A 12,754-nucleotide genomic window follows, 5' to 3' on the forward strand; every position below is an offset into this window, starting at 1 on the left:
TACCAATCTCATTTAAAGTTCAGAATGCCTTTGTCGCTGGATATAAAGTAATTCCCAGAAGTGATAAAAACTTTTCAGAAGTGGCATTTGGAAGCCCAGCGGGTGATGCAAATACATCTTTTAAATAAAGGATGCCTCTTAACCAGAGGATCAGGTGTTTAAGATGAATATGAAGCAGGACACCAGCATAGTATCTGTGATCTGAACGTCCACCAAAAACTCTGTACGAAAACAAAAATAAGGTATTTATGAAATAATTTGTTCCAATTATTCCGGGCAAAAATTGTCCAGCAAGTGAGAGAAAACAGAAGGAAGAGTTGGCGAAGTAGGAAATTTGAAGTCTGAGGTTATGCGTGAGGAATGTGTTGTGGGCCTATAGTAGAAGTCTCAAACCAGGGATTTGGCAATGTTTACTCAGTTCTGTTGCAGAGAAGTCCAGCCACTACTCCCCATGCCGTGCCCACAGCAGGCATGGCTAATCTACACAGTTCACCTTCATTGAGCCTCCACTCCCTGTGCCTGGGCACGGCAGACATGGGTAATCTATTTTCTTGTTGACCCCAGATGGGGCCCGGGAGTCTTTCTCAACATGCTGAAAGGGTTTTCACCTCACGTGCCAATGCCATTTGCTGCCCCTGGTCTATTGTGTCATCTCTTGAAAAATGGCTAACATGAAAAGGCCTTCCAAATGAACTCTTTAGTAACCGAACCCTGACACAGTGAAGTGTAAAAATTGTTAACTCAGAGACCTCCTGTGTCATCCTCGAGAGTTCCTGAGTAAGAAAGAGGACTGGAAATCCAGCTTGCCAGAGTGCCCCAACCCACCCTTGTTTTATTGTGGTCTGTATTTATCTTACTGATTAGAAATAGGCCCGTGCAACTTTAGGACTTCAGGGCCCAGGATATCCTCTTATTACAGCTAAGCTGCTGTAACAAAGAGATAAAAAACCCAAACACAGTGGCTTTTTTCAGTCTTCAGGTTGGCAGGGCACCCTATTCTGGGACCCAGGTTCCTTCTCTCACCTTGCCTGGCCTCCCCGAGGGCAGGTCAAAGCTAAGTGACTGTAATGTGAGGGGCTCTGGCTGGCAGTAGGAGGGAGCACTTGGAGGCACTCCCCCTGCCCAACGCCCTGAAGGGATGACCCCCTTCCATCTGCTCACTGTCCCGTTTTGAAGCCAGTACACCGCTGAGCTGCAAGGGAGGCTGGGAAGGACCATCCAGCCGGAAGCTGTGTGCCTGGGAGAAGAGGAGGCAGCGTCTTTGTGGCCTTCCCCACAAGTACCCTTCAGCCATCAGCTGTGTTATCAAGTCTGGTTGTAAGTCAGTGTGGCCTTTTGATGGTTTGAGGCCCTGTATGAAGCCCTGAGCAGGAGAGAAGCCAGCTGGCCCCGTCCTCCCGCCCAGGGGTGTCTAGGCAGGTACACAGACTTGCCAAGATACATAGTCCATCACCTGCTGTACAGATGAAAGACTGTGGCACCCCCAGAAATGGACCCCGGTTCTGGACAGTGGACTGAGATGGCCGTCTTCAGTGTTGAAGGGAATGGTGGCATGTGAGAAAGTGAGGCGGGTGGTGAACTGCCTTCTTTTAGTTGAGGGCAACCTCTGTCTGGACCACTGAGGCCAACAGTTCAGCCACAGTTTGTGCAGGCTGGAAGAGAAGGCGGGATGGGGAGGAACTGTAAAACCAAGCTGGGACACCAGTGAGCCCCATCCTCTACCTGGATCCTGGGCCCAGGTGATCCGAGCGCACAGCGTGGGGCGACCTCGGGGCAGCCCTTCACAGGATGCTGCGTGCGTTGGCTCACCCAGGCAGTCAAGGCTGACAGGAAACCCTGGTGCCGATGCGGAGGTCACCACCTTTAACTGCTAAGCTTTCACTTTTCCCTTCTGCCTTTGTTCTTTTTGTCTCAAGGTTGATAAAAGCATGTTGAAGTCAGTGGTGGTAAGAGTAATAATAAAAATGCTAGCATTTAATGGCAACTGGCTGTATGGGGGGCCTGGAGGCTGGAAATGTGTTAGGGTAGGGAGTCTTCCCAGCAGCTCTGTTCTCCTGTTCCAACGGTATCCCCACTTTACAGGTCAGGTGAGTGAGGCACGCTGGGGTTGGACTTGGCCGGGCTTCTGCAGCCAGCATGCTGGCACTGAGCCCACACCTGCAGAGCGTCAGGGACCTCCCCAGCCGTCTTTCTGTGCCACATGCTGCATTGCCTGCTGGGGGCGCAGAGGTGGACACAGGCCGGAGCAGATCTGAATTCGGTCTGAAAGGCCGTGTGTGTACTTTTGCATCTACTCAATGGGGAAGCAGATGGGGAAGCAGAAGAGGAGAGGGCAGGGAGCCGTACATGCCTGTCCCCCGAACAGCCAAGCGTCCATGCTTCAGGGTGCAAAGCAGCCTGTTTCTGCCTTTGTGTGCTGCCGCTTTGAGCAGAGGAGGCAGGCACAGCTGTAGTTCTACTGAGAGGGAAGGACACATGGCATTGAGGGGGCACTTAGCCGGGGACCTATTCTAGTTTTGCAGAGTTGGACATAGAAGAGGCATAATCTCGATCAAGAGAGGTAGGGAGAGCGTTCCAGGCTAAGCCAGCTGAGGCCAAAGATCAAGGATAACCCCAGGGGAATGCGAAGTTGGGAAGTCAAGTTGGGTCCAGATCCCTGACTCTTGTGAGCCTGTGTTCATACCATATTCTCTTTCAAGAGGGTCTGATCGATGATCAGCAGTTGGGTTCCTATGTAGTTCTTTGTTTCTGTCTGGGGATCTCAGGCCATACTGGTCTTCTAAAGCACTCGGCGCAACATCCCTCATGTGCCCTGGGTTCACTACAGTGTGTGGGTCGACCTCTTCCTGGGACAAGAAACAGAGACCTCAGAGGCTCATGACTCTTCTAACGAATTCTGTGGCTCAGAGAAGTGACACAGTGAACTTTTCATCCTCCTTTTAATTCACAAGGTACTACTGTCTTTTTTTCTGTTTCCTGCTCGCCTACAAAACTGAGATTATATCTTTGGGGCTTCTGGTTCTAGGGAAGTGTGTTGGGCCCAGAGCAGGTATTCAGATATGAGGTGAATGAGTAAGGAGAGGGAGGGAAGTGATATGAAGTGCCTACCCTGTCCCCGGCATTATGCTCCGCTTATGGTGTTCTGTAACCCTCCTGCTTCCTAGTAACAGGCCTGTGAAGGTGTTCACTATGAGCATCCCCATTTGGTAAACGTGGAAACAGAAAGCCCAGAGAGGATGGATGGATTGTTAAGTGACCTGTCGAGAGGAGCTGCTGGTTCCGTAGCCCGTACTTAAACTACTGTGCCATACCGCCTCTCAGAGGGTGGTGAGATGGGAGGGTGGGAGGCAGAGCCGGTGACAGGCTCTTCTCCAGATGACCAAGTCATAGCTGGTTTATGGTCTGGGTGCTTTTCCTCAAGTGTACTAGAAGGAGCTTTTCCGAGAGTCTCCTTGATTCCCGCAGCCCCATGTTGGCTGTTTCTGACCCAGCAGTGAGCTGCTGCCTTGTGGCTGCTGGATGAACTGCTGTTCTTACTCAGGAGAGCAGCAATGTGGGACGGTGTTTGCTCTGGCCTCTCCTCTCAGCCCCACCACCATGCCACCCTGGTTAATCAGTAATAGGAGAAGAGATCGGCACGGTGAACGTGGTGGGCACACAGATGGTCACGTGGATCCTGTCCTCCTGACATGAGAGAGGGAAAGATTGCCATCTCCCTTCCTCAGAGGAACTTGTCTACGCAGTAGATGTTTCCAAGATGCTTCCAAAGATTGCCTAAAAATAGATGGTTTTCTCTCCCATAAACGTACCCATTCCCGATTGCTGCTGAGGGAGGGCTGGAGAACCGGTGTACAGAAGTGACGCGAAAACATTCCATCCTAGAATTTGCAGTAGCTCAAATTAACTTTCTAGCTATTAATAAAAAAGAAAAGCCACCGCCCTCACTTAGAAGCAATGCTGGATAATTTTAAGTAGTTCCAGAGGGTGTGTGTGTGGTTAGAGGGTCAGTGTTGGCCGGAGCCAGGACCAGTTACATGGGAATTGTGATTGGTCGGGTCTGGGGAGGAGAAGCCTGTGGCCAGATTCCGGCCCAACGACAACCTAAGCAAATTCTAGGAGGTCCGGCAGGCGGGCGTTGGCTTATTTTATTCCAGAAAGAGGCTCTCAATGAGGTGGAATCCTGCCAGAGAGGCTTCCAGCTGACCTGGCCTTTCTTCCTTTTACATTTCTGTTTCATGTTTACACTCGACATAAACATCACAGAGCACGCTCACATTGGAAAATCCTGTAGTCTGCTGTGATGGTCGGACATTGACACTGTAATGCTGTGGAGCGCTGCATTTTCAAGGCGTTGGGAGTCTCCCGTTTCATGTGGGTGGGAAAGGGGGAGGCATTTTGGGCACGTTGCCATCATTTTATTGTTCCAAGAGTTCGGTAAAGCATTTGAACCTTCACCTGTCAAAATCACTTTTGCAACTAGGACTGTTCTTTCTCCAGCTTCTTAGAATAGCAGAGCAAAAGTATCATTTATCCCAAGGAGACTTTAATGGGGGCTTTCCCGTTTGGACACCCACCTTGAATTCATTGGAAACAGAAGTTCTGGGCATTGTATTTTTCATAAATTTGGCTCAGACTTTTACTGGGTCATATTTCCCCTGAAACCTTTTGCGAAAAAGACTCATGTCTCATTCCTTTAGACCAACATGTGTAAGCCGGGTAAAAATAGAGCAAACTGGTTTCGTGTTTTGATTTATGGATAAAATCTGTAAGTTTGCATTTGAAAAGCACTTAACACATACCTCAAGAAAGTTGAACTTTGTAGTCTGATGCTTGCTTGTGGCTGCATGAGACTTTCTGGCTCGTTCAGATCCTGCCTGGTGCAAGACCTGACCCTACCTGGTCCAGCACAGGTACCCTGACTAACGATAAGCATGTGCCTACTTTACTTCCTCCCACCCCATGATTCCCTCTTCTGAGGACTGCTCTTCTCCCTTTAGTTTAAATAAAGGATTCTGGCCTGGAAAATGGTTTGACCTGGAATTTCTTTTTTTTTTTTTTTTTTTTTAAAGATTTAAAAAAAATTTTTTTAATGTGTTTTTTATTTATTTCTGAGAGGGAGGGAGAGAGAGAGAGAGAGAGAGGGAGAGAGAGAGACAGCGTGAGCAGGGGAGGGTCAGAGAGAGAGGAAGATACAGAATCCGAAGCAGGCTCCAGGCTCTGAGCTAGATGTCAGCACAGAGCCCGACGCGGGGCTCGAACCCACGAACCGTGAGATCATGACCTGAGCCGAAGTCGGACACTCAACCGACTGAGCCACCCAGGCGCCCCTGACCTGGAATTTCTTATGATTGGTAGGTAGGAACTCAGTAATCAATAGCGCTTCAAAGACAGCCTTATAACAGGACATCTCATCAAAAAAATTCCGTCATCGTCAAGGGCTGCCAGGTGGAGAAACATATGGTCCGTGGGATGAATTCCTCGGATGTCCAAGCTCTGTGCATGGTCAAGTGTTTTATGCAGATTATTGCTGCTTTATTGACCACAGGACCTCAGAAGCAGAGGTGGCTTCATGGTCACACGATCTGTGCAGCTGTACGGGGCCCTGCGCTCAGAAGGGTTCTATGCTTGGTTTAATGCCCAGCTGTGGCCATCTTGAAATTCTTAATCCTTTTTGGGCAAGAAGTCATGTATTTTCATTTGTCGCTGGGTCCTGTGAGTTATGTGGACTGTCCTGTTTAAAAGTTGTTATTTATACAATTCGTTAACATAGAAAATCTCTGGGCACCTTAACTTTGAGTGAGGATTGCTCAAATATAAGTTGTCTTACCAACCAATTCATGAGACTCTTTACTCTGTACAGCTTTACTCGATCGAGTTTTATTATGACTGAATCTATAACCATAAAGGTACCTCTGGTTTCTGTGGGTTTGGGTGCGCCCTTTTAAGAGGATCTTTTCTTGTGAGAGGACTAACAATAAACAGGTTAATTAAAAAAAAAAAAGTCTCCACCCTTTCAGTTTTGAGTGACAGGTCATTTACTCCTTCTCAGTATGTGTGTATATTTCTCATGTGGTTGTAGTTGGGTTTCATTAAGTGCAGTCTGGCGTGTGTTTAACTGACGTTCAGGTGGTTTGTGGTGGGTGGGTGGATGGGTGGGGCAGGGTAAAGAACAGCTGCAAGATGGCGAAGGCTCATTACCCCACAGCAGGTGCTCAGAGTCCTGGAATGGGGGCTTGGAGGCCCAGGAGTGAATGACTTTTGTCTTGAGAGGGCCTTGGCAGTCACACACATGTTGGTGGGCGTGAAGGGCCACCACCTGTCGGAGCTGGCCCTTGGATGTTGGGCCAGGGCTTGCCCCACAGGACGATGGGGTGAAGGGTCTTCCCACCAGAGGAAATACAGAAGAACACGTGGAGAAGTCCAGGGGCTCTAAAGCAGGATGTGGTCTAAGAATGAGGAGTCTCTGAGTCTGGAGTGTGAACTATGGTGGGAGGGGGTGACAAGGGTCAAAAAGCAGGCTGGGTTTGGGGGTTCTGAGGGTGCTGGATGTCTAAGAAGTGTGACTGTGGGCAGTTGGGGCCACTGGTGAATTTGGAAGCACAGAGGTACTTGACTAGAAAGAATTCTAGGGTTATGTGAACATGGTTCTGCTTCATGGCTGTTGAGGACTCTGAGAGAAGGGAGGAGGGGCCTCATATTGGGAAGGTAGAGAAAAGGATTTGCCAAAAAAATGTAGGTAGAGAAGGGAATTGACATGTTTTAGACAACCTAGAACCTGAAGGAGTCCAAGATGGCTCTGACATTTTCAGCATGGGGTCCTTGTAGACTAGGGGTGTGAAGCAGGGGTTGTTTGGTGGGGAATGTGTAGAGGAAATTGAGAGCTGGGTGTGGGTTGGTGGGTGAATAGATAGGAGGGGAAGGATGTGGGTGAGGGGAAGAGAGATTGGCTGGGCTGGAGGGGAAGTATGGGGAGAGGAGGAGAGATGGGATAGAAAGGAGAAGAGGGAGAGGGGAGAGAGAGATGGGATGGACAGGAGGGGAAGTGTGTGTAGGGGGAGACAGGGAGAGAGAGAGATCTTATTGATAATGTTTGGATTTCGACGGACATAGGTAGAAGTTAGAAAGAGGACAGAGGACAAAGGCCCATAAAGAAGCCAAGGGAGTAGAAGGTATAGAAACCATCAGCAGTGAGAATCCTGGAAGATTCCTAGAAGGGCATGGGGTATGGCTTGTTCTGTTAAGCTCAGGGAAGACTAGAGAGGAGCCGGGACCTTGGGCCAGTCAATTACCCTTCTGGCACCAGAGACTTTGTCCAGCTGGATTAGCTTAACTATTACTGACTTTATCTTATGAATGACTAACTGGAGAGAAGAGCAGAGATGAAAATGATTTATAACACCCAGGGATGGTGAGCTCTGAGGGGAAACTGGCCTCTTACACCTGTATATGGGGGTGTAAACAGGAACAACTTTTTTATAGGGAAAAGATATCTAGGACACAGTGATTAGTGAAAAGAAAAACTTCAAGACCAATTGTATAGTAAAATATAAATCCAGAGTAGCAAACACACATACATATACATACACACATGTAATCTGGTAGATCACATACTATCAAGTTAACCAGATGGTTGTCCCTGGAATTCAGCCACCTCTTTTTATTGTCTATATTTCTGAAATGAGTCCTTTAAAATTTAAAAGCTCTTTTTATTATAGAACATTTCCAACATATGCAGAAGTAGAGATAATAGTATAATGCATATTCTCATGTACCCATGATTTCACAACACTGGGCAACAACATTTTGGAATCTAATTTCATCCATTCTCATCCTCAAGTTTTTTGGAGCAGATTCTAACATTGCAAACCTTTCACTCTGAAATAGTTTTGTGTGGTTCTCGAACAGCTGAGGATTTCATTCACAGCCCAGAGAAATGTGCCAACCCATGCCTGTGCCTCTCTCCCCAGATAGCAAAGCCATTGTGGATGGGAACCTGAAGCTCATCCTCGGCCTGGTGTGGACACTGATCCTCCACTACTCCATCTCCATGCCCGTGTGGGAGGATGAAGGGGATGATGATGCCAAGAAGCAGACGCCAAAGCAGAGGCTGCTGGGATGGATTCAGAACAAGATCCCCTACTTGCCCATCACCAACTTTAACCAGAACTGGCAAGATGGCAAAGCTCTGGGAGCCTTGGTAGACAGCTGTGCCCCAGGTGAGTGTCCGTGGCTACGTGAGCCAGCTCTTCAGGGTGGGAGTTTGTGGGCCCAAAACCCCTTGGTTGTCTAGCGGGAAAGCCAGGTTTGCTGTGATCGGTGTATTCTAGTTTTAGCCCACTGTAAGAGCCAAGGGAGCTAAAAATGGCTCTGTTTACCTTCTAGGTGTATCCATTGACTTTTTGAGCATGGAACTCAGTTATTTACCCAAATCCCCGGTGAATCCTGTAGTTCTTGGAGCAGGCCTTGGTTTAGCTTTCAGACTCCACAAAGTCCTGCCTCTTCCCACAGTTGGTGCCTGGTTTCCCATTGGCTTCAGCAGAAACATGTGGCCCTGTTAGTTGACTTGGCACAAAAATCTAAAAACTTCCATTGAGTGGAAAGTACCCATTTTTATCAACCACTGGGTTGACTATACATGGCTTTCTCTACCCTTTTCTTTCTGCGTTGCTATGAAATAGTGCTTGGTCAGGATCCAATTGGAGACTTCTACCCTTTTCTGAGTGGTTGAGTGTACACCAAGGTAGTAATTATCCTCACCGGAGGGTTTAGATTGATACGTAGAGTTTGCTGGTACACACTCAATAGAAAAACCAGAGCTTGTGTTTATATGCACCCTCAAAATTGTTTCTAATAAAAAATATTACTCTAATAATCATATTTTCCATTTACGAATACCCTGTATATGCCAGTCACATTAGTTTTTAGTAAGCTAATGATTCCCGACATGCTCCAGGCGGAGCTAACTAGCCTATGTTGGACAGGGAGGGCCGGCTGACTCCAGGCCTCATTCTGCCTTGAAACGTTATAAGCTCATGTTGTCCCGAACTAACTCAAAGCTCAGCGTTAGTTAATTTCCCAGCACCCTCTTCCTTGCATCCACCTAAAGACACATTTTCGGATACCTCTTTACTAGTTTAAACCTGTGGATATTTCCTTCAGTCCTATACTTCTCCCATTTACAGAGGTTTTTAAGATGATTCTAGGTTTGGGCTTTTGGGCAAGTGGATTTTTGAATTATGCAGAATACAGATGGTAGTGCAGTCTTTTTTTTTTTTTTTTTTTTTTTTTTAAATTTCTGAAAGAGACGGTGTGAGCAGGGGAGGGTCAGAGAGAGAGAGGGAGACACAGAATCCGAAGACAGTCTCCAGGCTCTGAGCTAGTGTAGTCTTTTTAGATGTATCTAGGAATAGGATTGTGATATTGTGACTTATAATGAGAAACCTATATTTTAGTCTTTGTCCCTTTCCTGGCACAGAGCTCTAAAAGCCGTTGGAATTTAAGTGATAAGAGCCAGGACAATGGTGCCTTTCACCTGCACCTGAGTTTATGTTAATGAGATGACTTTTGGACAGCTGCTAAGGATGGGGGCGGGTGACTAGAGTGTCAGAACTGTTAGCCCCATCTCCTATCCTCCAGGGTTAGGGGAGAGGAATTGGAAGTTGAGTTAATCACCGATGGCCAGTGATTTAATCGATCGTGACAACATAATGTGGTCTCCACAAAATTCCTTGAACTGTATACTGGGGGGAGCTTTCAGTTCGGTGAACACAAGGAGGTGCTGGGAGGGTGGTGCACCTGGACAGGATGTGGAAGCTCCACACACCTTCTCCCATACCTTGCCATATGCCTCTCTTTCACCTGGTTGTTTTTGAATTGTAACCTTTTTTTTTTTTTTTTTTTTTTAATTTTTTTTTTGAGTGAGAGCAGGGGATAGGCAGAAAGAGAGAGAGGGACAGAGGATCCCAAGCAGGCTCTGTGCTGACAGGTTGACAAGCAGCAAGCCTGATGTGGTGCTTGAACCCATGAACCGCGAGATCATGAGCTGAACTGAAGTCACATGTTCAACTGACTGAGTCACCCAGGAGCCCCGAGTTATAGATTTTTATTTTATTTTTAAAATGTTTTAAGTTTATTTATTTATTTTGAGAGAGAGCATGCACATGTGCGAGCAGGGGAGGGGCAGAGACAGAAGAGAAAGAGAATCCTAAGCAGGCTTCATGCTGTCAGTGTAGAGCCTGATGTAGGGCTTGATCTCATGAACCTGTGAGATCATGACCTAAGCCGAAATCAAGGGTTAGACGCTTAACCAACTGAGCCACCCAGGCTAAGTTATAGCCTTTTATAATAAATCAATAATCTAGCAATTAAATGGTATTCCTGAGTTCTGTGAGCCACTCTAGTAAACGATTGAATCTGAGGAGGTATTGTGAGAACCAACTTGTAATTTATAGGATGGTCTGTTAGAAGCCCAAGGGACAACCTGGACTTGCGGTTGGTGAAGTGGGGGAAGCCCTTAACCTGTGGGATCTGACACGATCTCCACATAGATTGTGTCAATTTTGAGTTAAATTGTAGGACATCCAGCTGGCATGAACCCTACACATTTGGTGACCTGAGTACAGAAGTGTGGGTGTGGTAGGGGGAAAAAATTCCCTGCCAAAAGGCACCAGGCTCAAATAGTTTTATAGACTTTGTTTATTTATTTATAACACACCTTTAAGGAATGAATTTTCTCTGTGTTAATGCAATAAAATAACGGCTTGATGGAGAATTCTCAGTTTAGACTCGGAATGGTTTCCACTCTGGAAGCGTGGTTATTTTTTGCCTTAAAATATACAATTCACTATGATTTTAGGAGGAAATTGTTTTCTGAATTAAGATACCAAAGGGGGAGGGGGCGCCTGGGTGGCTCAGTCAGTTAAGTATCTGACTTAGGCTCAGGTCATGATCTCGTGCTTTGTGAGTTTGAGCCCCACATCGGGCTCTCTGCTGTCAAGACAGAGCCCACTTTGGATCTTCTGTCTCTTTTTCTCTGTCCCTTCCCCACACGCACTCTCTCTAGTTCAAAATAAACTTAAAAAAAAAAAAAAAGATACCAAAGGGGTTTAATTGAAGTACATGGCTTCCTTTAATCTTTTCAGTCAGCTAATATCAAGAGAATCTTTTGTGTCATATGAACAGGTCTGTGTCCAGACTGGGAATCGTGGGATCCACAAAAGCCTGTGGACAATGCGCGGGAAGCTATGCAGCAAGCAGACGACTGGCTGGGCGTCCCACAGGTATGCATACGGGCAGCACCATGTCCCATGGGGCTGTTTCCCTCCTCCAGCTTCTTCTGTGACTCTGTGGCTGCCTCTTTGGGTGTGGCAGGCAGCCTGACATCCTCAGCATTAGCCCTCAAAGAGTATTGCCTGTGGCACTCTCCCCTCTTCCTCAGTTTACCTATAATAATAGGTTCTCATTGACTTAGATCCTTGTAGATCATTCAGAAATCTTCACATTGCTCTGTCACATGAGGCAAATTTTCTAGTATTTCTCATCCGAAGATCTCAAAAGACTGTTTGGGGATACCAGACTGCAAATGTAGACCTTCATGATTAGGTTGAACTGTAAGAAATAGCCAATATTTGACCACATTTTACAGATTTTAAAAGTTTTTTAAGATCCAGTATTTTAGGGGAAGTCATAGGACTTAGAAGTTTTTTTAAAAAAATTTAAGCCAGGATAACCTACCATTATTGGAAATTGTGGAAGAATTTGTTGCTCCTAATCCTATCGCAGGAATATAACACGAGAACTTGGAAACTGAGTAACTCTTGGATACCATCGGCAGTAGCCACATTGCATCGTTGAGATCTTGTCTTCTAAGGTCTTTCAAGGAGGATAAAAAAAAACCCTCTGACATTTAATACCAAGACTCCCATATTCAAAGCCTTGGTCAAGAGAACTTGTAGGTGGCCAGTGCCTTGGATGACCTCGCCACTGGTTACATTATGGACTGAGTTGGTGATCAGAGTAGAGTTCAGTGTATTTTGTAATAGGATCCCTTGGTAGGTAGAAAAACTTGCCTGTATTTCTTCGGTTTTGACATCATGTTTCTGTTTCATGGCCCATTTCTTGGCTCTCCCACCCTCAGTAAGTGGTGTGGTATGTTTTTCATCTCCTCTTAAACCTAAAGCCATCTCCTTTTGACGTTCATGTGATGTTGGCACTGTGTAGTTGTTGAGAGAGCTTCCTGGAAGAAATGTCAAATCAACGCACATGGAATGGGTGTAGGCAACTGTTCAAACCCAAGTAGCTGTTTTGTTGCTGGAGACTAATTATCAGAATGTTTCCTGGTGTGTGTGTGTGTGTTACCATGGGGTGAGGGAAGCTGAGTATATATGTTGTTCATCTGCATTTGGTTAACCCGGTTTATGAGACAGAGCCTTCCGTCAGTCTGAAGAGTACTGCCTGCCTTACCTTAGCTCCTCATACCCTTACTGGGGGCAGAGAGAGTTTTTGTACTGTTTAGGACTGGGTCAGGTAGTAGACCTGAGGCTGTGACGCCTTCAAGGAGGCCACCTGCCCAGCATGGGTGTAACCTTACTCGTTAAGCTACATGTCAGGAGAAATTCACTTCCTTCTTACTTTTTTTAAATGGCTCTTCATGTATTGAAACCCATTTTTGTCAGCTCAGGCCGCTCTAACAAAATACCATAGATTGGATGGTATAAACAACAGAGGTTTATTTCCCACATCTGGAGGCTGGAAG

General features: G+C 46.5%; 1 protein-coding gene across 1 annotated transcript in view; it reads left to right on the forward strand.

Moving 5' to 3' along the window:
* FLNB (filamin B) overlaps positions 1 to 12,754 on the forward strand; it is a 144,130-nt gene that overhangs the window by 48,839 nt on the left and 82,537 nt on the right. The window contains 2 exon segments of the mRNA XM_039242456.1: positions 7,968 to 8,216; positions 11,182 to 11,279. Of these exon segments, the coding sequence (XP_039098387.1) occupies positions 7,968 to 8,216; positions 11,182 to 11,279 (347 nt within the window).

This window comes from Hyaena hyaena, unplaced genomic scaffold (assembly GCF_003009895.1).
Source record: "Hyaena hyaena isolate Hyena2069 unplaced genomic scaffold, ASM300989v1 scaffold_212, whole genome shotgun sequence".
Lineage (NCBI taxonomy): Eukaryota > Metazoa > Chordata > Mammalia > Carnivora > Hyaenidae > Hyaena > Hyaena hyaena.